Source organism: Tinamus guttatus, unplaced genomic scaffold (assembly GCF_059628265.1).
Source record: "Tinamus guttatus ecotype Peru unplaced genomic scaffold, ASM5962826v1 Tinamus_guttatus_pri_ptg000089l, whole genome shotgun sequence".
NCBI lineage: Eukaryota > Metazoa > Chordata > Aves > Tinamiformes > Tinamidae > Tinamus > Tinamus guttatus.
In genome coordinates, this window is record NW_028288623.1 from 100,129 (window position 1) to 126,048 (window position 25,920).

Sequence of the window (25,920 nt, forward strand, 5' to 3'; positions counted from 1 at the left end):
ATCGATTCAAAGACTTATTACAAACTCCAGTAATGCATCAAAAAATCAACTCTAGGACATGCTAAAACATGATCCAATTTGGATTATAAAATGGGAGAATCATAATCCAAAAAGCATAATCATGGAATGCTTTTTTCTACTTACCTTCTCTTTGGCTCTGAGTTGATCAAACATCTCTTGAATCTCCTGTTTCCAGTCTTCCTGCAGGGAATGGAAGGAATCTTTGGGCATTTCAAAGAAACCAGATTCTTCTATGGCTGTGAGATGGTCGAGGATAGTGGTAAAGGAAGGCCGTGAGTGTGGATCAGGATTCCAGCAATCTAGAACAAGACAAAGACAAGAAACTACTAAGCATCTCTATTAATAAGGAGGTTTCTAACTATTTAGTACTTCACAGATCCCTGTGGCTAAGAATGGAATACATACTATCTGTGCTACAGTGTCTTTCCCCCATTTCTCACTTTTTTGTCTATTGTCCAAGCATGGGCTGAGTCTGGAATCAGTGCTTTAATGCACATAAAATATCCAGTGCGAGTTAAGATTTTGAACTACCTGACCTCTAGGTTCTACTGCCATAACATGATAAATAAAGTAAGGGCTTAGCAATTTTACAGGAAGTTACATATTCGAGTGTATTAAAAAAAAATAGTATTGTTAAATATTTTGGTCTAAATTGTAAATTCTCATAATGTGCAGCCTACCTTTGGTGGGTGTCTCATATGCTGACCCTTAGAGAAAACAGATGCTATATAAAACTTTTTTGTACATAGTTCTTTCATCGTATTTATGTTAAATCAAGTTTTACATCTACAATAAACACAAATACACAGGGTATCTATCAGTGTTCATTCTAATGTTAAACTCCATAAATTAAGAGATTATCAATCACTGGATTGAAAATCAGGAAAAGGCAACCTAGGCATAACTTGAGTGAAAATAACAGATGGAAGCCAACAGTGACACCAAATACTGCTTGTCTTCCATTTGTTTTTGTCTTGTTTCTTTTTTTTTTTTTTTGAGAGAGAGAGAAAGACGGGGGGGGGGAGAGAGAGAGAGATTTGATGGTTTGATCAGGCTTTTCTTTTGTTTTTAAGAGAAACATTGATAAACAAGCCTTTTCATCTAAAATCTACTAAAATCTAATGAAAGATGTAACCAGCTCTAGAGTTCCAGGAATACAGAATTTCAAGTACTCATCTTACTACAACAAGCAGCTCAAATTGCAGTAATACAAAAAGGTACTCCTCCTAACAGTGAGGGAAAGTAGATATTGAAAACATACACGGGAATAGAAAATGGCATGGAGTAACATCTCAAGCTATGAAATCATCAAGATCCTGCTTTTAAAAGCCACTAAGTTAAATTGTTTGATTTAGCAACACTTCTGAAAACAAATTCTTACTTGTTCAATCCTCCCTTCTAACTTCACCCATATGTCTACTTCTTCAGAAAACATCTGTTTCTCATTCTATATTGTTCTATATTGTCCCTTACTGGCATTTATGCAAGGTCTTGCTCAACATGTATCCTTACTCTTGCTGGACTCCTGCACACCAAATTTGTCAAGAATCAAACAGAATAAATAAATAAACAACAGAATTTCAAGTATATTCCCAAACGCTAGGGAATACAGCTTTTGTGCATGAGTTAAAGAAACCAGCATACAGGCATCTCTCTGTATGCACATAGAGCTGTTTGTCTATATGGTCACTAGTCTGAAGACATGTAATGTCACTAGTAGAGGCAAGTGTTATAAAAATGTTATCAAAACTTCTCAGCCTTCATGTTTAGAAAAAAAGCAAACAAGCTTAAATACCTCTTGTCGGGCATCGCAAAACAAACAAAAAAAACAAACAAAAACACCAAAAAACGTTGTTAAAATACAGAATGCGAATGTCTCCATCTATTTTTGAATTTTGTGGATTGAAATACTAGGAACTTGACTAACCTGTAGGCTTGGCTTTGTTTTGGGGAACTTCGGTGTTGAAACTGTGTATCAAGACACTGGTATTTAAGCATCTAACCAGCTTCCAGAAGGTAGAAACTAGAAGCCAGATGTGTTTATGCCTTTCAAATCGCTTCTCTTACCGAGGTGGGGAAGGGAGGATGAGGCAGAGCCCTCTGAAGCTCCCCTGCTGCTGACCAATTAGCGGCGATGGGGGATACAGCGCGGCTGCCTGCACTATAACCCCTGGCCCTCCACCCCAGGTTTTAAGCACAGCAAAGCAAACATGACCCAAGGCAAAAGAAAATGCCACAGCCAGCCAAATACATGAATGAGTGAACAGGGTAACTATGCAGGTGGCCCGTGGCTTTCATTTTCCCAGGCTGAGGTCTGCCATTATTTGCACTAATGAGGACTGCTGTAACATACAAATCTTTCCTGTGATGAGGGAAAGTTCAGCTTTGTCATCTCTGTGAAGACCACCGGGGCAGTAATTCAGAAGGAAAAGCAGTTTTAGGGGGAAGAGTTCACGGGGAAAGGAAATGGCCTCTCTGCAGAGCAGACTTGGAGAAGGGGCAGGGAGCAATTATTTGTCTGCTCTCCTCTTCTCCCGGCCTGGTGAAGCCACCCGGGGCCTACCCTACGGCGCTGGGTTCAAAACCAGGCCATATGCCTCTCCCTGCCTTTCCCAACAGAAGGCAGTGTTTTTAAGCCCATCATCAGGCACATCACATTTTAAAAAAATCCACAGCCTTAGTTTGAGGGAGCCTTGTCCAAATAAAATACCCTGGCACAACTCAGAGCTGTCAGATCCGTGAATGTTTCAGGTGCAGCTTCTTACTTTTCATTGCTTCCCAGTTACTGCTGTTTATTATCCTGGAGATCCATTTTTTTTTTTTTTTTTAAGCAAAAGACTGTAAGGAATTAGAGGCTTCAATTAAAATCCCAAACCTACAATAGAAGACTGGAGAAATGCAAAAACATTCCAAAGCAGAGGAACCTATCTGAAACGTCTTCTTGCATAAAGAAAATCCTGCCTTGTGGCTAAAAATACCATCGGGAGTCGCAGAACATCAGTCCTGTGTCGAGTCTCACAATTTGAGACTGAGAAAATACATTTCACTTCTCTTTATCTCAGTATTTTTTCTAGCAGATGGAGACAAAAATGTTTAATATATATGAACACTTGAAAAACCCAGGGAATAGAGCCAGTGAAAAAAGTATTAAAAGTTTGACTGGGAGGAAGGGAAGGGAGACTGATCAAGACATGGAAGCGAAATTTTCTTGTCAGTGCATCTTCACTAGGGGATATAAACAGCTAAAAGGCGACAGCAATAGCTCCCACTTTCACTATAAAGCCTGCTGATAAAAACAACAAGAAAAGTCGGGGAAGTTTTTACAGTCATTCTATTACATGACTCGTGCGTCACAGCACTATGCCACAGAGGGACCCAAAATAACTTGTGCCTCTGAAAGAAACCACCTGAGAGATCTGTGCTCTTCCGTATCCAAACGGAGACAAGGAGGCAACGCTCCACAGCGCTACGGCTGGCTTACCTTCCATGAGTTTGGCAAAAGGCTCTGGACACGTAGAAGGGATGGGAAGGGCAAGTTTGTTCATGGCAACGCCATATGCAACCGCGAGACCATCAATTCCTCGGAATGGTACCTCTCCTGTTAGCAGCTCCCAAAGCAACACACCATAGCTAGCAGGAAGGAAATGGAAAAGAGGTTAAATGCTTGACTTTAGCACATTGTTTGTTAAGTAACAAAAAAAAACAGAAGATAACCCTATCAGGGCAAGGCAGGTATACTGGAAAAAAAAAAAAGAAAAACTCTGGACAAGTTCATCATGACAGCCAAGCTAGAAAAACACCTTATCGTACCTGCATTTTACAATAATTGAAGATCTAAAATAAGCTTCTTATCAGTGTAAACATCAAAATCACTTAAATAGCGACACAGGGAAGGTATTTGGTAGGTATTTATGTACAACAGGCTAGGTGTCAGTTTCCCCTTTTTAATTGTTAGCACATTGCATCATCAAATAACTCTGATGAAAGAGTATCAGTCACATGGTGCCCCAGCACTTCATTCCTGATTTTGAATTTGAATGTGTCAGGTAGGTATTAAGCAATATAAACGTGATTTTTGCATATTCAACTGCAGTGAGTGTTTGTTTTTACAAGAACGATTACATGGCAGATTCTTGAATCCTACAGTCAAGAACAACAAAAAATTATTATTAGAATTCTCCCCCAAAATAATTGTTCTTAAGCCAACATTGCATTAAATATATACATAACTATACATGTGCATCTCAAAATTCTGACTTTGTTTAGGTTGAAAAAGAAAGTAGTAAGATTTTGTCTTATTTCCTGTCCAAAAAAAAAAAAAAACACACACACACAAAAAAAACCCCTGATGAATACCACATCACAGCTGAACATCTTTGCTTCTAAAAGAAAAAATAAATTAATACACAAAAATGCATTGCAATTATGTTTATGACTACTCCAAAATGAACTTAATTCTATGTCTAAAGCAATTATCAGTCCTACCTTCTGTATTTCTTTAGGCAACTTATACAGGACTATAACAAGTGTTTTCCATGGTAACTCCATTTTCCTCAAGTTAAGACATGATCTAGTAAACCCCCTAAGTGAAAATATGCACTGCCAATCAGGTAGAAAGCTCTTATTTTTAAAGGTAAAACTATTTAACATATTTCATTTTAATAAAACAGAAAAAGAACATGGCAAGAATTTCAGTTTCTCAAACAACCTTTCAAGCAGAACACTCACTAAGGTCATCTCTGGATCTGTACAACTTTCAATTTTTTTCCACCCTCTTTCTTCATTTGGCCTTAGCTAAATGTTGTTGCACAAAATATCAATCCATTAACACACCCCAACATAATAATGGAAAGTGGAACAACGTGAGAAATTCTAACATGACTCTTAACTGGTTGAGCAAATTTCAAATAAGAACCCAGGGAAACTGTCTCAAAAATGAAGGTTTTGATTCTTAAAAGTGAAACACTCTTCAGAATTATGCTGTTCTTGAGATGTTCCATACAATCTTTGTACATATATATACATATACAAATCTTTGTACATATATATACATATACAAAAATAAAAATACACACTAAATATACACACATATGTACAGACACACATATGTATAAAATGTATGCAGTCTTTAAACAGTATGCACATTTTTATACACATAATACAGACAAATATAGTAGTAAACAGCAGACTGAAACCTCCAAGGTATCACAGTCAAGTGGCTTTCAAAGATTTGCACTGATAACTGGAAAGAATGTGGGGTGTTTTTGTTTTTCAGCATTTGTTTTTGCTTGTTTGTTTGTTAAATGGTGAGACTAGAAGAAAAAGTAACCCCAGAAAAGGAATTTCTAGTTGTACCAGTGAGAGAGATGATCAGATTCAGATACGGTAACTTCATTCCTAAAAGCAGAGCTGATGGAAGTGGGGCATTCTGTCCCCACCACCACTTCCCATGTTCTGTTTCAGGATTACAAGGCAATGCCAGCCTTAACTTTACACAGAGGCAAGCAGGCATATTTGCTTCCTGGAGTGTGAAATGTCTTACACCAGTCGGATACCCTGGCTGAGAACTACGGTTTGTGTTTTACCAGGTAACCCCATACGGACGCACCGTTCAGAACCTCTGCATTTTAGCATCATTCAGAAGCAACCCCAAAGAACCTCGTGTACTAAACACCTCATTCGCCGCTGAAACACAGTGCGCCTATTTAACAGGTTTAAAAAATAAAGGTAAAAAGAAACCCTGCGGGGGTCAATACGTTAGCATTAGTAGGCTGTCAATTGTTAGAATATGGTCCAGTTTTTGGAGCCTGAGGTTAAAGGGCAAATCCCTTCAAGCTTCAGATTCTAATAGAAGAGCCTGCTTCTCCTGTCATACACCCAACTCTTCTTCCTTTGTCCTGAACCTGTAGCAAAATGAAAATTCACCACTTCTGCTCAGACCGACCAAGGTCCTCTCAAGCCTCTATCTTTGGTGGTGAAAAGCAGCATGAACGTCACAGAGCCCCAAAATTCTCCCTTTGCTTCACAAATTCCTGAGCCAGACATGGCTTCTTCATATTCAGTAGCCTGACAATTTTTTCTCCCACTATCTGTCTCACTCTTTAGAATCCATTCACCCTCCGTTGCATTCTGTAGTAGAGAGTTCCACAATTTAATTATGCATTGAGGAAAAAAATATTTCCAATAATTTATTTTGAACTTGCCACTTGATAATTTCATTTGTTCCCTAGATTTCTTGTATTACAAGAACGGGTGAACATATGTTCTCTAATAGCTTCTTCCATGCCATCCACAATTTTACAGGCTCCCATGACATCCTGCCTAAGTCATCTTCTTTCAAGCCCCAAATCTAGTTAACTCTTAATCTAGTTACTCTTTTCTTGAACAGAAGCCATTTCATACCTTTGATTGACCTTGACATCTTTCGACCCTTTCTCATTCCATTTTGACATTTTTGAGTAGAAAGGAACAAACCCACAGAGTCCAGGCTGTAAGAAGAGGTACTGTATTTCCTGTTTTATTTCTTTATTTCATTCCTATTAATTCCCAATTTTACACTTGCCTTTCTGACTCCTTGTAGCTGTTACTCACAATACCTCGAGCATTTTTTCCTGAATAACAGTAGTAAAACTTAGTACCTGTCATTGTACACTTGAAATTTTCTCCCATGTGCACTACTTTAATCCCATCTGCACTCCCATGTGCATTGCCATAAAATTGGCATTATTTCATCATACAGAGTAAAACTTTTCCTCAAATCATCACAGTGGATTTATTTTTCCTATCATGAATCACTTCATATTACAGAAAATATGCAAACGGTGTTTTCTAACCATTTAAATATAATGCAAAATCACTCATCAATATGATGGACACAGAATTCCCAGCAAAGAAAAACGATTTATTTCTTTAGTAGATTGAAAGTTGACTAACTGATGGGAAACCATAGACTTTCTCTGCTTTCCCACATCAAATTATTTGCTTTAAAAGCCTTTGAATTTGTGGAAAGCTTTTATAAAATGAAATGTGTTACAAGCAATATTACCATTTGTTCACATATTTGGCAAGACTCCTTCAAAAAGTCTCACAGGTTCAGCAAGCATGATTTCCTTCTAAAGAAGCTGACTATCCCCCATATATGTTCATATATCCACCAGTTTCCCTCATTACTGATGTTTCTACCACTTCATAGAAATGCTAATCAGACTTACTGATGCCCCATGAAGCCCTTCTAAAAGCTGACATGTTTGTCACCCTCCCTTTCACTGGTATTAATGTAGCTTTAGGCAACAGATTACACATCACAGCTATTGATTCGGCTATTCCCCCTTTACCTTCCTTTAGTTCTTGGATGTTATCATAAATCTCAATGATCTGTTACTGTTCATTTAAAAAAAAAAAAAAATCACCTTATGAGGTTCTCTGTACTCCCTTCTGGCATCCATAATGCAATGACTACCAAAGTCTTTCTGCTACAGTCTTATCTTCTTTGCATTTTTACATCAATTACCTCCTGGCCTTAGGTTCTTCAGCAGGTTTTTCACCTGTGCTGTATTTGAAAGCAATTTATTTGTTCTTGCGTTTTTTTGCAAGATGTCCTCACACATAGCTTGCCAGGACTTAAATCTATGACTTATTTTCCTTGCATACGGTTTCAACTTTTTGAAGTATGTCTTCACTTTTAGTAGTCTCTTCTTTACTTCCCCCCCTTCAAGTTTTTCCTATATATTTAGTCTGACCTGCAATGTGCTTTCTTTAAATTATATCAATATTGTCTATCATTGTGTTGTGTAGCACTTTGTTTTGCTTTTAATGAAGTTCTTCAATGTTGCCATTCCTTTCCTTGAGATTAAAACACTATGGCAAAGATCTTTTATTGATCTGGCAAAGATATCGGAATTAAGTATACTTTGACCACTGCAACAGGGCAGTATGTTGACCATCCTACGCATGGCTGCAGACTAAACGAAAAACTGCTTCTCCTAAAAGCTCCCTGCATGGCTCTTCCATGAAGCTGTCATTTTTGGAAGGTAAAATATTAACCTCTTCTTCATGTTTCAAAAGTAAAATTTACTCTATCCATTTTGGAGCTAGGGGTGTAATCACCATTTTTTGTAGCACACCCTGCATTTTTGAAATTTCTCTTTCTCTGCCCCAACAAGCCTTTAATATTTCACTATAGCTGTTGGCATCCTCGTTGGACAATCAAACTTAATGCTGTATTTTTTCCTATTTCAAATTGGAGTTTCAGTCATTAGGGACTCTATCTTCCCTGCTGACAGAGATAGTTTAAACATGAAGTACCATTTCCTCACCTATGCAACCTTTTATTTTTCCTATATAATTCATACTTTTGACACTATGTCCCATTGATTGTTTCTTCCCAAAGAACTTCTGATTTTTTTTTTTACCATATCAATGTGCTTATTTCTAGAAAAAAGGGAAAAAAAAAAAAAAAAAGGAGGATTTTTCTTTTTGGCCTCCTAGGATTCATATGTAAGATACAAATACAGAAAATTAATGTTGAATTCAATATGGGTCTGTCTAAATTCGATTGTTCCTATTACCCTTCAGTTTGAATGCAAATTTTGATATGAAAAGATAGAACAAATTGCCTGTTTTAATAAAGATTTTTAAGAATTTCTAAAGAAAAAATAAATAGCTTGTTTAATAAATATATGTTATTATTTTACCATCAGTTGAGCATAAAGCATGCATTAGTTACTTCTCTTAAGGAAATGGTTGATATGTTCAGAAAATTAACTCCTGCAAGTTAATTTTCAAAAGACAAAATGTATTTCTGTATTTATTTCTTCTACAAGGTTGGGAAAAGTGCATATTGCAGAAAAGATCGCTTCTGCCACCAAACGTGATGCCGCCTCTTCGTCACCCACCGGCAGTCCGAGGCTGAGCGGGCTGCTTCCACACAGCTTGTGGAGAAAGCCCTGCTTCGTGGCAGCAAGTGACAACCACCCCAAGCGAATAAAGAGCAGGAGAGGTGCCAAAAAGAGTGTTTGCTGTTCACTTGCAAGCAGGGGCCTGGAAACCACAAAGCGAAAAGCCAGAACTTGAAGAGATTTATACAAAAAAAAGGCGTATGAAGAAAGAATCAAGGGGCTCTCCTCATTCACAAATAGGAAGCAAAACTGGTGAAGCTAACTTATTTTTCTAGCAAATGGTAGTAATCTGTGGACTTCAGTTACAGCAGGAGCCATGTGATACTGACCACGTAACCAAGTCCACAGACATTTATATGTATAACTAACCATCTCCCAGTGATCCAGTAATCTTCTAAGCCATTTAACATCAGGTTCAATCCTACTCACTGGATTTTCAGGGAGAGGAAAGCTGGAGGTCTGCAGGATTTCACATGTGATTTTGCCACCTCCCCTGTAATGCTCTGAACTTACAAAGAAAGAAAGAAAAAGGACAAGCTCATTTCCTTTCTCACTGTTATTGTTCAAAGGCATTTGTACCTTGGCTTCCTCTTAACCATCTCCTGAGGTTTACGGCTTCGCCTAAGAAAGGAACCATCTGTCCACGAAGGGGATCCCAGCAACAATAGAAACCACGAGATCATTTTTGCCAGAGAAATTTTAGCTTCGCAGTATTTTTAATGGTGATTAGCACTTTGCATTTTGCATATTATTGGACTGGCAGGACCAGAAGCTGACATCTCCTGCGTATGTCAAAACAGTCAGTTACTGTGTGTGCTTCTCCCACATCAGCTTCTGTCAGTACTGCGTGCCACTCATCTGCCAGGAACCGAACTCTCAACAGGCTTTCCCTTGTGTCCACACACACAAATGTTTACAAAAAGTCTGCAAGTGGCCAGCTGTGGATCAAAGCGATGTGAAATGCTCGATTCAGATGAAATATTCTAATGGCCCACCACCAAAAGCCTGGAATATCCTGATCTGCTGATCAGATATTTTTAAGTAGTTCCAGTATTTCGTTCCTAAATTAAAATCTAATTGCTTACTATTTCACTGAGCTCAGAGTAGATGTATCTTACAAGCACCTCAACTGGGGAAACCAGATAAAGGTTGTATGGTGGCCTTAACTTCTGCATGCCAAACATAACATGAAAAAATTTTCTTTTAAGTACCACAAGAGAAAAATGGGAAAAGTGGGAAGCAAACAAAAGTGGGAAGCAAGAAATACATTTAAGCAGTTAAAATGCCAGGGGAATTTCCATTAGTGTTAGCTTGCTGTGCAATACTGGATAAACTGCAGTCTCTGTGCTTCAGTTTCACTCCTGTAAATCCCAAACAAATCCCTCTCTTCTCAAACACATCAGTAGACTAATAGAACCAGTATGATTTTCAAATGAAAAGGTGTCTTCTTTCTTCTCTGTACAATATAAGCACTGAGCTTCAGCTGTTTACCTAAAACACCCAGGTGCACAACAACACAAATCATAGCAACAAATTTACTCTAGACCCTAGCAGGAAGCGCTAAGGAGTGTTACTAAGAGTGATTTTTACACTGGTCAAGGCCCTGGTGATACACAGGAGTCACTGGAGTATTCCTCAGCCTATTTAGTTCTTTGCCAATCACCCAACAGTGGGGAAAAACAAAAAAGAAAAAAAATTAAATGGAACTTGATCTATTTTTGAAAGGAATTGCATGAATTGGCTGTTCGTGCTGAGATAAAAGACTGACTTAGGAAATAACAGTCCTGGCAAGCATTTTATTTTTTTCCCTGCAACTATCTGTTTATTTGTGCAGCAAGAACACAAGTAGCATCTTGTGAACACAAGAACACAATAAGGCATCTGTTATAGGGCTGGGTAACACTTAAATAATACTGCAAGAGGTCCTAACTGAATAGGCTTGTTAGAAAACATTGGAATAAGAAGGTGTGTGAATGTTAGGGACAGACTCAGCCAATGCGGTTGATGCTGTCCAGACTAACTGGAAGATTGTTTATCAGACAAAAAGATCCCTTAGCTCTAGCGATTAACCAAGAGGTTTAAAGTGGACAAGAGGAGGGGTATATCTAACAGGATAAAAAAAAAGGTCATCCTGTTAAGAAGTTTAGTGGCATTCTCAGGTGGGGACAAGATTTCTTACAGTTGTCCACAACTGCTTCTGTAAAATCCAGTGCTTTCAAACACTGACCACAGCAGCAAGTATTTTCCTCTGCATGCATGCCTCAGAGAGGGTTCTGCTCAGCTTATTTTAGGTACCTGTTGAGCTTGCTTTAGCTATGACCCAACGTGTTGGGCCACCAGGGAGACAACATGACGCAGCTTTCTTGACGGCGATGGGCTCTGTGCAAGGAAGAACGTCTAGAGAAATCCAACCTGTTCTCACGAGAAGGTGGTAGCCATAAATAGTGATTCCCTAATCTTAGAATAGAATTATAATAATCCAAACATCTATCAAAGATTTTGAAGCGATTACTATCTTTGAAGTCAATGACCACACTGATATTTTTGAACAGTTATAAAAGTTGTTGAGCTATAGCCATGCAAATCAATCAATCCCCTAGCTCACATCTCTTTCAAAATGAGGCCAAATCACACTGGTTCAGAACAGCTACTGATCTTTTTGGCATGCCTGGGTTATAGTTACAAACCATTTCCTGCCACAGTCATTCCTAGGACTGTTTCAGAGAAAAGGAAATCGAGGTTCAAGTTTGGCATGCTGTGTTCAAACCAGCACTGTCAAGATATGTATTACTGAGGTTCTCTCTTGTGCCAGATACCACTCACAAAAAAAAAAAAAAAAAAAAAAAAAAAAAGGCAGCATATCCCTTACACATTTCCTTTCTCATAGTAACGATAAATAAATTAAACCTCTAGTTAATATAAGAGTGTTCGCATTTTATCCATGATGACTACCACCATCTGCAAAATCCAGGATCACAGACTTAACATCAAGTAATATATTATCTATTCATCAAAACCAAATAAGGAAAACAAGAGCCCTCAAACCAGATCTCTGCCGTAACAGCCAAGTAATTCTTCCAGCTGGGATATTTCTTTATCTTGATCGAGTTCACAGTTCGCACGCCCTGTGTGGAAACACTACTAACCAACCAGAGGATCCCTGTGTTCTAAAGACCCAGTTACCCTGATATTTCAATACCTCTCCCCACAAGAAAACTGAAATTCTGTGTATTTGTCTGTTCCAAATGTTCAGTGCTAATTTTACATATATCATCTAGATAGCTCTCAGAGAATGAGTTACCTACTGAATTTGGGATTTACTAACTCACTTAAGAGTTAGTTTCCGTAAACCTATGAGCAAATCTTTACATCCCACCAAAACAGCTTCTATTCTCAGAAATCCTAGCACCTGAATGGAAATGACAATACACGCATGTGAATAATTACTTAACAGATTACCCCTCGATTCAGCTACAGAAGAGATTTCCTATTTTATACCAAAGACTGAAAGGGTGGAAATAATTCACACATTTGGTACAATAGTGAAAAACACAATCAGGTACAGATTATGAAACAGACACCAGAAAATAAAATGACCCTACTGATCTTGGAAAAACAATAAATAGGAACAGTAAGTTTTTCTCAGTCTAGCCTTTGATTACATTAGCCAGCACCAAATGGTCCCAAATGTACAAAACATTTGTTTTAGATAATATAGCAGAACAAGTATTATGAATCCTAGGATAATCTTAGTATAAGTTTATGGAACAATAAAGATTGAGGCATACATGAGCTAACCCACCACTTTCCACAAAGAGAAGGTTTACAGTTAGTCTCCAAGTAGACTGAGAATCTGGCAGATGTAAAGCCAGCAAATAAAACTTCCTTAAGTCAAGAATTTTCATATTTGGTTCATCATTACTCATTTTTAAGCATAAAATGGTAAGAAAGCTTCCCTGGCACATGTAGTTACCCTTCGATATGCAACAACTTAATGCCAAACCAGTACCTCCACACGTCGCTGCCTTTGGAGAACATGGAGGAGCGGATGACCTCAGGAGCCATCCAGGCATATGTCCCAGCTGCACTCATTTTGGTAGTTTTATGCCATTCCCTGGCCAAGCCGAAATCCGTGATCTTCAGTATCTTGTTGCTCAGATCTCCATTTTCCACCTTTTCGAGTATCAGTACTGCAGAAAAGGGAAGGAGGGGGGAGAATAACAGGTATGTAGAGTCAGGCTGGAATTTAGGCAAAACACATCCTCCTAGTAAGAGGAACAATTTTCTAAAATTCAAGATTCCTCCTGATTTTTGGTTATTCAAACACACCACTCTAAAGTGAACCACTGTAGCTTCTAGAAAACCAGACACAGGGAGACATTTCTTAATCCTCCCTCAGCCAGTTACAGCATCTTTGTCTTCAACTGCTTAGTGGACTTTTTTGAAACCCTGATACGCTCATAGGCTGGATGTACCTCACTTAAATGTATTAAGAGTAGAAAATCTACAAACAGATTTTAAGTCCTGACTTTTTAAAAATTGATTGATGATCAGCAATAGCACACCCAATCCAAGACTTTGGAAATGCTATTGACTCTTCCTCCCATCATTAAAACCATTTATTTTATGTTTTTAGTTCAGCTGCCAAAGTTTCTACTGTGTAGCAGTGGCAAAAAAAAAAAAAAAGTCTATGCAATAATTTAAAACAGCTGGAGACGGAACTCAAGAACCCTTTGGTATAAAGCACACACTGCCCCTCACCCAGGAAGTCACACCACAGTGAAATAAATGTAAAGCAGAAGTAGCCATTCTGCTTCAGCAGCACCTTATTAACCCTCTTATCTTGATGTAAAATAACCACAAAAGCTGTAGAGCAATGTAAGATGAAGTCACAGCATACAATAGGCTACTAAACTCGTAGAACTGCAGTAGCTATAAGCCTGTGAAAAAAAATTCAGACACTTTGTAAAGTATTGCAGTGAAAAAAAAATTGCATCATTGACTTGAACATCAAATGGTATCAAGCTACTTAAACATTAGTGCTATGCAGCTACTGTTTTTAATGTTTTTACATACTCTAGTGAAAAAATAATTATGTACAAAAAAAGGTATCTATAGAATGCAAAAAAAAATCCTGCAATAACTATAGTATATATATGAATTAATTTCAGAATGATTTTCAGCAGATAGACCACGAAAAGATTAAGAGGAGACAGCTGAGATTAACATGGATGTTTTCCAAAAGAATTCTTACACTCAATAAAAATTTCCTATGCGAATTTGCTAACACAAATCTCCTCTTCAATAATCAAAACATGATGTCCTATGAAATAAAAACCATGAACAATTTGAAGCTTTTTACATAATATGAAATACAAGTCTTACTGCTTACACATTCTATTCATTATATAAAGCTTAAACTGACTTTTCTCTGAAAATTCATATGACAGCAACCCCATCCACAAGCCTTCATAAACCATAAGGTATTGCTTGGTTTTTGTGGGCCAACAAGTTCTGAGTAAACTACACTTAAAGTCTGTGTTCTTGCTTATTTTTTGCAAAAATTCTTTCTAATATTACTGAATGTTTCATTACGACGAAGGAGGAAATTAAGGCCCAAGTTCCTGCTCCATAGAAAACGCCATCACTATTTCAAAAAGATTTTCCTGAAAACCAAAGTTTGCAAGCATTGAGAGATGCTCAAGTGACTCTTCTCTCTGACGCTTTCTGACAACAATAAAATGAAAGCAATGTGGAATTCCTTTCTTAGGAAAAAGTATATATGCCTCTAGACTCACACTTCAGTATAGAAGAGAACCACAACAGGAGGTGAAGGTACGTAAGCAAGCTATCTTTATCCCTCCTAACTTAGTTTTTCCTTTTTTCTTCTAACAACTGAAGAATTATTAACCAAAAAAAAAAGTAGTAACTTACTGGTTACAAGGATGTGAAAAGCTTCTAGGATATATTTGTTCTAGCATCTACCCACTTTACCTACAGAAACGTCAGAAAAAGTATAATTTAATGTTAAATTTAAACACAGTAATATAGAAATACAGAGGGATACAGTGAAGTAAAGAAGGTAAAGTAAAACTTCAAAACAAAAGAGCAAGGGTGCTTTGATTTTCTTTTGTTCCTCTCAAGAGCAACAAGTGACAAGCAAATTTGTTTTTACAAGGCAAATCACATCCTGTCTGAATCATCTCATAGCAGGACGGGGAGCAGGAGACTATAGCATCTCATAGCTATACTCTCCTGGCAAGGGATTATTTAAACCTCATTACCTTTATTTGTGTTAAGATCTAACAAAATAATTACTACCTGCACAGATCTTTTATATCCATGAACTTTACTACTACTTTTTTTCCCTTAACTGTGGGCTGTGAGATAAATTACCATGACAAAAGACAACACAGAAAAACAATAGAACAGAATTTATTGCAAGTCATTGATTCCTGAATTACTTTCAGAATCATATCTCTTCCCAGCATCTATTTCAATTCTCCTCATCTCACTTAGTAGTAGAAGACTGACATTTTGACTAGGAACCTGTCAGATTTTCCAGTCAACAGCCTCTTCACTCTCCCTGTGTTCATTCCCATTTAAATAAAGAATCCCTAAAATAGCTGAAGTTTCAACCTTTCATCTTCCCCTTTAAAATCTTTTATGATAGTGCCTAAAACACCCAATCCAGGTTGTTAAGATGCTGTAAAATGCACTTTACCTGTCATACTGACCAATATAGTCTTATCTTCTTGTGAGCGTTATCTATTAACCAACTATCACCCACTGTGGTTACTGTTTTGACTGTAAATTCTCTCCTGCAGGAGCTATGTTTTCTGTACTCTGTGGAGTCTCACGTAATATATATATCACAACTCAGCAACATACTTCCTACGGCAACAATAGTTAAGAGTTAACACAGCTTTCCATCTTCTAATGGGTCTGATCACTCAGGACAGAACTAACAGCGAACAGATGATAAACAAAGATATTAAAAGAAAAAAAATAGTCTAATAAAAAAAATCAGACACAAGGTATCTATACCAAAAAATCCAACTAATTCACCAAGGGTTAATCCTTGACATTCTGGTCTGCTGATTTAACAGACCTGCATGAGACAAAGAGGTTAAAAAAGGTGGAAAAATTAATTTAAAATCCTCCCCATTCCCATCCTTGAGGAGATAAACGGTTTGGCAGCAGAAAGCCTGGGCCTGGTTTTGAAGCAGCTGGAGAAGGACGAGCGCTGAATCAGCGGGAACACGCAGAACGCGCGTCAGCTCCTCGCTCAGTCACCACTTCCTTCTTCCAGCACGAGCCATACAAAGAAGCCTCTTCCTATGAGCATGCACACCCAGAGCCAGTCAGGCCGTAGACGAAGGGATGTTACGTGCTACTGCTTGTAACAACACCAAGCCATCTTCTTCCTGCCTCTCTGCAGTTGATCTTAGGTAACATTAGGTTAGGGGAAACCAGTTGGAGGCAGGAAGAAGGACTGGTGAAGCTATCTGGGTACTACAAGCACATTCAGACAGCTTTAATGATCCAATTGCTACAGCAAAACAACATTATAAAGCTCAGCTGATGAACTTCCCCTCTAAAGATGACTTCTGTGCCTTTTGTAAGTGCTGTTTTATTCTGTGCCTTTATAGACCAAGTCTGAAACAGTTCTTGGTTATCCTGTCACCCTTGACAGCAAGTCAAATAACTGACTATTGCCAGTTACAGGAAAATTTGTCACTACTCTGGTACTTCTCAGCACAGGGTACCAGCTGGATGCTGCTTTTGATTTCTGCTGAGGAAAAAACAGTTTGCTGCAATAAAGAAAAAAAGAAAAGCATTTTGCAGCTTATATTTCCAGTCCTCTCACTGTTCAGAGCAGTTCGGAGCTACAGGCCACAATTGATAATCTACTCTCTGAAGGCTTCGGATGCCCTGTGCTTGTCACTAAGACACTCCACTGGGCAACCACCATCAAGCTCACAGCACTAACTGCAGCATTCAGGACATTTACTTGGCCTGTGAGGCCATCCCAACCATTATCCAGCCTCCCTCAACTGCCTCCTTTAATTTGCCTTGGTTAGCATGAGGGAATTTGGCAACCAAGTTCCACACTATCAGAAAAATCGTTCCTGGCCAACACATCCCAGCATTTACCCCTTTGGAACTACAGTGATACTGAAGGGTACCACTTCCAGAGGGAAAAGTACAGGTGTTTAATATACCGAGTTAGTAACTTGGACAATTGAAGGAAGAGTTAAGAAGCCAGAGCTGAAGCACATTGACAAAGCTTGTGAGGATCGATAAAACCTGTACCTTTAGCACACTCTGCTGTTCTGAAGGGCAGCCATTAATCAGAGCTTTCACCAGGTCTACTACCCTTCTGTTAGCAGGCAATACTACATGCTGATACAGAAATACCACAGAGACTCTCCTGGTTCCACCAGAGTTTGTCATTCCAGCCTCAGAAATCTGCACAAAATGTGATGGGAAGTTAATTCACGCAGGGCTAGTGCAAAGTAAAGATGCTTTCTTAGTAAGGAGGAGAAAATACATCGATGGTGTGCCCTCGATCCCCTTGATTTATCCTCATTTGTAATACAAGATAGCTGCTTTTCTAGCCAAGAGTTATAGTCAAGAGTTATTTGCAAGTGAAGGAAGTCCACTTCTTGAGGTCAAGTGACACCAGTTTACCTTCTCCAGTTTAAGTATCGTTCCATATGTGCATTCATGGTTAGTAGGCTTCCTGACAGGCTGAAACGTCAACCTTACTGAAAGTAAGCAAGTCTTGAGAAGTGCATGGATGCCAGTGAGAATAACAGACCCGCAGAGGGATGACCACAGTTTTATAAGATAAAATTGTGTATTATTGACATTAAAAAAAAAAAAACGATTCCCCCCCACACACACTCTGCCCCATAATCACGGGTGATTCATCACTTTTATTTAAATCAAAGATTTGCACAGAAAATGGATTCACAGAAATATTTCTGACAACAGCTTCTGACACTGGCTAGTTAGCTCTTCCTACCGCTCCATCCCATTCCACAAGAGATTCTATCATTAAGTTGTGGTCAAAAAATATAAGCTGCCTTGGTATTTAAAGCAGCACAAAAAGCAATGTAAGATTTCTAAGATACTCGTCAACAAGATTTCTAAGATAATCTTCAACATTCACAGAAATGCTATTATTGGATCTTCCAGTTCTGCCTTGCTGTCACAAGTCATTACAGAGAAGCCTGCTCCATGGGGGCCCTAGACAAGGTGGGATTATTTATTACGAGACCAGAGGAGGTAAGACTGAAGTTGGTCTAATCAGGACAACTCCAAAGTTGGAGTTACACCTTAGTTTTCACTAGCATGTATTTCTATAAAGATAAAATCCCATCTAGCATAAATGAAACAGATGCATATGTAGCATACCTTCAGGTGTTCCAAAGGCAGATCTCTTCCCCTTCCCTCTTTGTCCATCCTTATGGATGATAACAGTCAAAATCAGCATCGCTTGCAACATTTTTTGTTCTGTCAGATTAGTCATAAAACACTAATTTGTCTGGGTTTTTGCCGCAGTGTGCCAATTTGTATTGCTTCCTTTCACCTTCTTCATAGTTTCAGAGCCATCCACCTTCTCTCCATACACACTCCTCTGCCCCACATCAATGGATAACCACCACCTTCTCCAGGGAATCTTTCAATCTGATCAATAGCATCAACATGAGGAAACTTGACTTGGGTTCTAAGTTTGCCACTTAGTTAAACCTCAGTAAGACATCCGCTGTTATTCATCTAGCACTGTACTGCTGCCTCTGGCATGTGCTGAAAAAAATAGTTCAAACAGGTAGATTTCCCATGTGGGAAATTAAGAAACTCTTTATTTTCCCCTTGAACAGTACTAACAGCTACTGACTTGCTCCTCTATCCTTCTCATATAGCACAAGCAGAGCCGAAAAGACAAGTTACATTATTCTCTGCCCTCCCACAAACACAAGCTCTCTGGAAGGTAGTAGCAGTGTGAGGAATTTTTTGCTTTTTTGTTCCATTGCGGGTATTTTCTTTTTCAGCCACACACTTGGACAGCTTGGTCAAAGCTGCATTCTCACTTTTCAGTTGGCCAGGCAGCATAAGCAGCAGCGAGTGGGGAAAATTAAATTTAATTCACACTGATCCAATTGCTAGTAACAAAGAACTAGTAGGAAATAGCTCATCTCATCCTACAAACAAAACTAACTGAAAAGGCAGCAAAATATAGTCCCAAAATCTTTTTTTTTCCTGATTTCTCAATCTAGAAAAAGGATTAGGTTTGTTTGCATACTGTAGCGCTGGATGGGATGTTCCTTTACCCCGTGCTGCAAGTTGACTTTTATCATGCAAAACTGAAAGGACCTTGGGGAAACATTAGAGCTATCATCCACAGTAAAAATACCACAATATCATATATGAAGGTAGAAGGAGGGGAGAGAGGCTCCTGTCCACTACACACAGCAGCACACGCAGCTTAGCACAGCAAAATTTCCTGGCTGTACCACCTTCAGCTTCTTCTAATCTATTGCTTGCATTATTAATTTAGTTAGCAGAAAGCCCCCCCCCCCAAAAAAAAAAAAATTGGCTTGAAAGGCAAAAGTTGACCAATACAGAACTGCAAGGAAAGGAAGCCCCCACCACAGCACCAGCACAACATTTAACAGGGAAAATGCCCCACCTGGGCATTTCATGGCAACAGCTGTACCAGCCTCCTGCTCCCTCCCCCAGGCCAGAATATTTTATTTTAAAGTATGAGAGAAATTACAAATAAATAAATAAATAAAGCCAGTGACAGTCTTTTGTACTGTCCAGCTTACAGTTCACTCCAAGTCATTTGCCTACGCAAGATGCTACTCCCTAAGCCTGGCACTCAAGAACAGAAATCTATTAGCTAATGAACCTCAATCCTGCTGTGAACAGCTCACGGTCATTAAGTGGGGAGTGGGGGGAGCTGAATTTACTCCCTGAGGATTGAGAGCAAACACGAAGAAATAGCGAAGGGAGCAGGCAGAAAGACCAGGATCCTTACTGAGGGAAGCAAAAGAAGTTGGTTCTGCTGTCGGTGGTATTGTGGGATACATCGCTGACCTGATAGACTGATGGACAGCATCACATTTAACCTTCATATAACTCTTCCCCAGCTGAGACAATACGGGATTTTATTGATACCTACCGTTATTTTCATTTAGTTACTGCAGTGCTAGGGAGACAGGAAAACAGCAGGGCTACTGACCAGTGATCAAGTAACAGCCTTAAGTCATGTTTTCTATGAAGTTATGGTTGTATTTAGAAGTTTTCCTCTTCATCAGCGCTTGGTAACTGTTTGAGAGACACCTACCACTAACAATGTTTCTAACATGCTCAGGTGGACTGTGGTGCTTTGAAAGAGAACTTGATCAGATACTTCAAACAAGATTATTCAAAAGCTTAAACATGCTCAAACATTGTCAATAAAGTAATGACTTAAACACCACCACCTCTCTCCAAAGTCAAGTAGGTTGTGGCAATAAGCTCACTCTCCCCACATCAATATATGAATTTAACATTGTTCTCTTGCTCTGAAGGCGCAGCTCAGCGCGCACAGAGATGGCAGCTCTCAGGAAGCAGCAGGACTGTTCCATAAGGCAAGCTGAGGTGGGAGCCAAGGCCCCAGTGCCCTCACCCATCATGCACTCCCAGAGCACGTGAACAGGTGGCCAGAGCCAGGTGGTGACAACAAGGTCCACAGCAGTCCCAGATAGGGCCAGCAGTGCAGCAGGCCCAAGGGCCAGCCTAGAGCAGCAGGGAAGGGGGGGGCAGGGCCACTTATAGCACTGGAAAGGACTAGGAGCCCAGACCTGAGCTTAAACGGAGCTCCTGAACCCGTGGGCAGAAGACATGGGTGGAGGCCCCAAATGAGAGCAGTCAGAGGCATTAAAGAACATTAGTACACTCAGCAGCCTGGCTGCAACCTCCCAAAACTCACACCCCGCCAGCACCACTGCTGAGCCACCAAAACCCCCGGGGGAACAATGATGATACTGTAAACCCTACGTCACTTAGACTAACAGGTGTGACAGTGACACAGGTAATGCCTGCGTGGCTCACAGTGCACCTCCTCTAGAGGCTCTGCTGACCTAAACACAGAAACTTGGTGACGTCGAGTTGACAAGGCCTGAAAAATCTGATGCTGGATACCTGGAAGTGCCCATGCACTTCAGTAGCTGTTTTAGTCTTTAGTGAAGCTAGAGCTCACCTGGGTTGAATGTTTTGCCACCCAAGATGTTGAAAGAAAACATACTCGGGCCCAGGAAAACAGTTCTTTCAAGACACGGACAAAACCCCAAGAAAAAAATGATGTACCTGCAGGGACACCCTGCTACCACCCACCTGCAAGAGCATTGTGCATTATAGAGCCACCATCACCTGCCTACGCAGTCCAAGGGGCAGGTGACAGCAGCAGTGACGGGTGGGTAAGGGTGACACAAAGCACTGTAAATGGGAGCAATATGTCATCCTTGTTATTCCACTTGTTGCAGAAATGACTCTAAATGTTAGAATTAAGCATTACGTAGCCATCCAACTACTTGTACAGGCTTGGTTAAGTTTCTTCCCCAGTCTCCCAGATCCTTAAGTGGACTCATATGAGATTTTTCCCCTTAGTTGCACTGCTTAGCTGCATTTATTCATTTCTTGTTTAGACTGAGAAGAAATGAGAAGAGCATTACTTTAAGAATGAAAAATGGCCAAAGAATTCAGAAGGAAAGGAAAAGGGAAGGATGTAGTTAAATAGTAGTTCCTATTACCAATAGCACAGCGGCATAATACTATCGTAGGGACAGGACTACGTTTCAGGAAATTGTATCAGAAAAATCACTCCAAATTAAAATCTTGTGTTTTACTGGTTTGCCAAAATCTCACTGCAACTTCAGGTCTACCTTCCAGCAGCCAGCAGCACAGCTTTGCTTCAGAAGTATCCAGATAATGAGCAATCTGCTCTTGATCCCACATTCAAAGTACTTAAAGTGATTAACAAATCTGCACGTGGACTGAGCGTGGGCTTCCACTTTATATTGTGTGTGCAGCCTTTTCCTACCTGCTGCTGGATACTCTGCTGTTTTTTTCAGGGGGACTGTGCCTTCATTCTACTATTTGTTGGTGGTGCAGAAGGCTAAGGGTTGCATAAGATCCTACAGAGCAAAAAAATTTAAGACTCTCTCAAAAACACCACATCTTAAAAGGAAAAACAAGGAATACAAATATTGACTCTGGTAACAAGCATGTATTTCTCCCTCTTCTACTACTAGTGATGCAGGAACATCACTGATATAAAAAAAAATGGAAGCAAAAGTGTTTTAATTACTGGGTATGTGAGGGTTCAGCAAAGCCATAAAGCTGGCTGAATGTCCCCTTCTATCAACCTGGAGGATGTGATGGATGTGACAGCACAGCAGTTCTCGCATTTTAAGCTGTGCGGAAGAGTCTCTCCACAGAGCTAGCGCATACAGGGGGAGGGGAAGGAAAGGCTTCCAGAGCCACGATATATTTAGAATCGATCCTTTCACCTAGCCAAGCTGAAAAGTCTTATCGCTTTAGCGATCTGGTACAAAACACTTTGAATGCTCTTGGAGAACGTTCAAGCCGGCTTCCTGGAAAAATGGAGCTGTTGGGCTCTGGCGGCAGATTAAATCCTAGCAAACTGCCTACAGTTTGTGTAGCGAACAGGGAAAACCTTCTTGTCCAGGCGTGGATTCTTTCACTCTTCATAATCAGTTAAATGCTCCAAGGGAAAAAAATAATTAAATCTGTACCCAACTCAGTGCTTTGCCAAATCATATCAGTTTGAAGGTTTGTAAGAATTCAGGTATAAAAACAGTATCAGGCAAAAACAAAAGATAGAACACAGAGAGTAGCATCACATGAACGGCATTTATATTAATTCTTGCTCAAGAGACCTCCTGAAAATTAACAACAATGCCACTTCCACATGAAACCAAAGAAAAACAATCACATGCTACTTTTTACATCCTGAGTTTCAATTAAGGCCCCTCTATGAAATTAACATCAAGCTCTACTCTTTCCTTGGTAGGTTTTAAATCTACCTGATTCTTCAAGGCAGCAGCACAAACCAGATTTTTTTTTAAATCAATTACATTTTAGAACAAACATGAAGAAAAATCAGCAGAAATATAGCTATGTAGGTCAAACAGCCAGCCAAAAAAAGAAGGCAGACCTGCACTGGTGTCCATGAGATTCCATACAAGACAGCAGCCCATGCAGCTAGACTAGCAAAAATCTATTAACTTCTCCTTTCTGACGTGTTCAGATTTCTGTTAGCCCCCAAACCAGTTTTGTCTGTCATGAGAAAAGTATTAGTGACTACAAGTACCGCTTAAACATGAGGAATATGCCCCAGATGACCAGAAGCACATCAAAGCCACATAGTATGGGACTGATAGCTTCAAAGACAAAAATCAAATCAGTAAGTCCAAGGGAAAGATAAAGAGCCCTCCAGCAAGTAGTACTAGACATGTCAAGTTCTATTAATAATTAAAATTACGGAAGTTTCCTTAGTTCCAGGATCCTTTCACAATGCAGAGTCATAGGACACTGACGGCTGGTCTTTCTACTGTCTTTTCATAATCACACGCTCAGAGGAGAAACAACAGGAAATCCTGTAACGCGGGGAGGTGGAGCGGATGGATGACATGGCCTCGCTCGCATGCACCCGCTGCGCGGGCAGACACCCTCTTTGGAGCAGTTAACCACTTCCTGATAGTCTCCCAGAAAGGCTGCAGGAATCCCCAGCTTAAGCACCGGAAGTGCTGCGTTAGGCAAAGCCTTACGGCAGGGATATTTCCCTACATGGAGCCATGAGCACACGCTGGCGCCGCCCTGCCAACCGGCCTAACCTCTGTACACATCCGAGCAAGGCTTTAATGAAGGTCTGCACTTACACGTACCGCAAATCCGGTGGCATTTCTCAAGAGCCAAACCAAATTCCAGGAGTCTGTCGGGTGGAGCATCAGAGCCAGAGGTTGCACAATGAACGAGCCTGGCTGGCAGTGCTGAAAACCACCCAGGACTGAAGCAGCAAATTGTCCAAAGCACATACAGGATTTCCGGGGTTATTTGAAACCACATTAGCTAAAAATTTGGGGGGTTTTGTTTTTGGACAACTGGTGTTATAAAGATGCCTACGTAAGATGATAAAACTTTTAGAAGGGAGGATGAAAGGCTGTCTGTGGCATCGCGTAAAGAGCTTATGGGAGGGCTATCTATCCTGGACTGCTACTTTCTGGAAAAGAACAGAGAACGATCTTGCACCATGCTGCTATTATCACCATCATGACTATTCTACAGGCTGGCACAAGAACATTTACTACTGTGTCAGCCCTATTCTCCCTGATCTTCAGAGACACACTGACGAAATCAAAAAAACATAATTATAATCCTGATAGACGCTGATAAGTTCTCTTCTTAGTTGATGAGTTTTCCATTACTTCTTTCCTGTCTTTACCTCCTGTCCGGAAAAAGCTCAGGTCAGCAAGGCTGGCTGAATAGTTTTCCATAAGCACTCTGACTATTAAGCTGTTGTCAAGTATCCCAGGCTACTTTGGCAAGCTTTCAGAAAACAAAGTCACACCAGTCTGGCTGAAACTACCCCAGAAGCAGAAAGTAAACACGGTCCAAAAAACAACTGCCTAAATCAGGTGCTATAGTCTCTGATCCTCTCAACAACTTAAGGGTTTCCTCATCTTGTCACAAAGGGGGAAGCAGTATCTTTAGAATGAGTTATTATTTAAAATTAAGGAATCATCTTGGGTAATGAATCATGATTCAAAGAGCAAGCTTGCTCTTAACTTTTGAAGCTTCAAGAGTTGGTCTCTGCAAAGAGTTGGCTTTGGATATGTCAAAATCCAAAAGTAATTGTTTGATGAGAAAGCAAAAATGAAGCTGCTGGCACAAGTCTCCTGAAATTCACATCAAGTTTACTGAGGTAGGAGCAACTCAAAAAAAAATGCAGTTGAAAGTTATTTCAACTTCCTGGAAATGCCACAAGGCTACTCTCCCTGCTGACTTACTGCATGGAAGTTTCAGGAAAATCACACAGGTTTGTCAGAGCTCTGGCACTGATGCTCAGGTAGTGAAGGCTTTGATGCAGCACATAAATGCCTACATATGTTTCCCACATGGTGGTGGTGAAGTCTGTTGATATCTGCTCTTCTATTCCATACATGCTACTGGGAGAAAGGGCGCACTGTCACAACACTTGTTTTTTTTCTTGTGAGGAGAAAAAAACTGCAGAAAAATAACTGCAGAAAAATATATGCAGAGGCATAGAAACATGGAAAGAATACTAGCTACACTAAAAAGGTAATATACACAATTTTACTACTTCAGCATGAAAGGAACTCTTCTTATTCTTGCCTAGAAAAATTAATGGATTCCATTCATGATATTGCCTTGCTGCTACCTGAGAGGGAGGGAGGGATAGAGGGAGGAAGGGAAGGGAGCACAGAGAGGCAGAGGGGTTCAAAGCATTTTTGTGACTATCAAAATTATCTCAAAAAGTCTTCCCATTTTTGGCTTGTCATCAACGGTGAACTCATCAATTAATAATTAACTAAAACAAACCATTTCCTAAAAGAAAACAAACCTCCTGCAAGTCACAGAAATCTACTACCACTTACTCAGAATAAGGCTGCAATATGAAAGCACTTGTCAAGTCTCTCAGACAGAAAAGTAGCTGCACTAATTTAGACAAGCTAAGAACAAACACAGTCAAAGTAAACTGTCTCCCTGCTACTGTGAATTCCCAATATTTCAACACTTAAAAAGTTAACACTGCCTTCAAGTATAATTCCTTAGAGCCACCTACCTCTTTCAGGTTAATAATACATGAAATGAAAACACTTTATTGCATTGGATTCAACAAAAAGCCTCTCATTACTGGTATGAATTTCATCCTGATATAACTGCATAAAAAGTTTGTCTTTTT

At 39.7% G+C, this 25,920-nt stretch overlaps 1 protein-coding gene across 2 annotated transcripts in view; it reads right to left on the reverse strand.

Annotated features, from left to right (window-relative positions):
* Positions 1-25,920, reverse strand: part of MAP3K9 (mitogen-activated protein kinase kinase kinase 9) — a 48,368-nt gene that overhangs the window by 12,882 nt on the left and 9,566 nt on the right. For both annotated transcript variants that reach the window (XM_088520435.1, XM_088520434.1), the window contains exons 3-5: positions 12,928-13,108; positions 3,503-3,651; positions 145-320 (exon numbers count right to left, since the gene is read on the reverse strand). In XM_088520435.1, the coding sequence (XP_088376561.1) occupies positions 145-320; positions 3,503-3,651; positions 12,928-13,108 (506 nt within the window). The remainder of the gene's footprint in view (positions 1-144; positions 321-3,502; positions 3,652-12,927; positions 13,109-25,920) is intronic.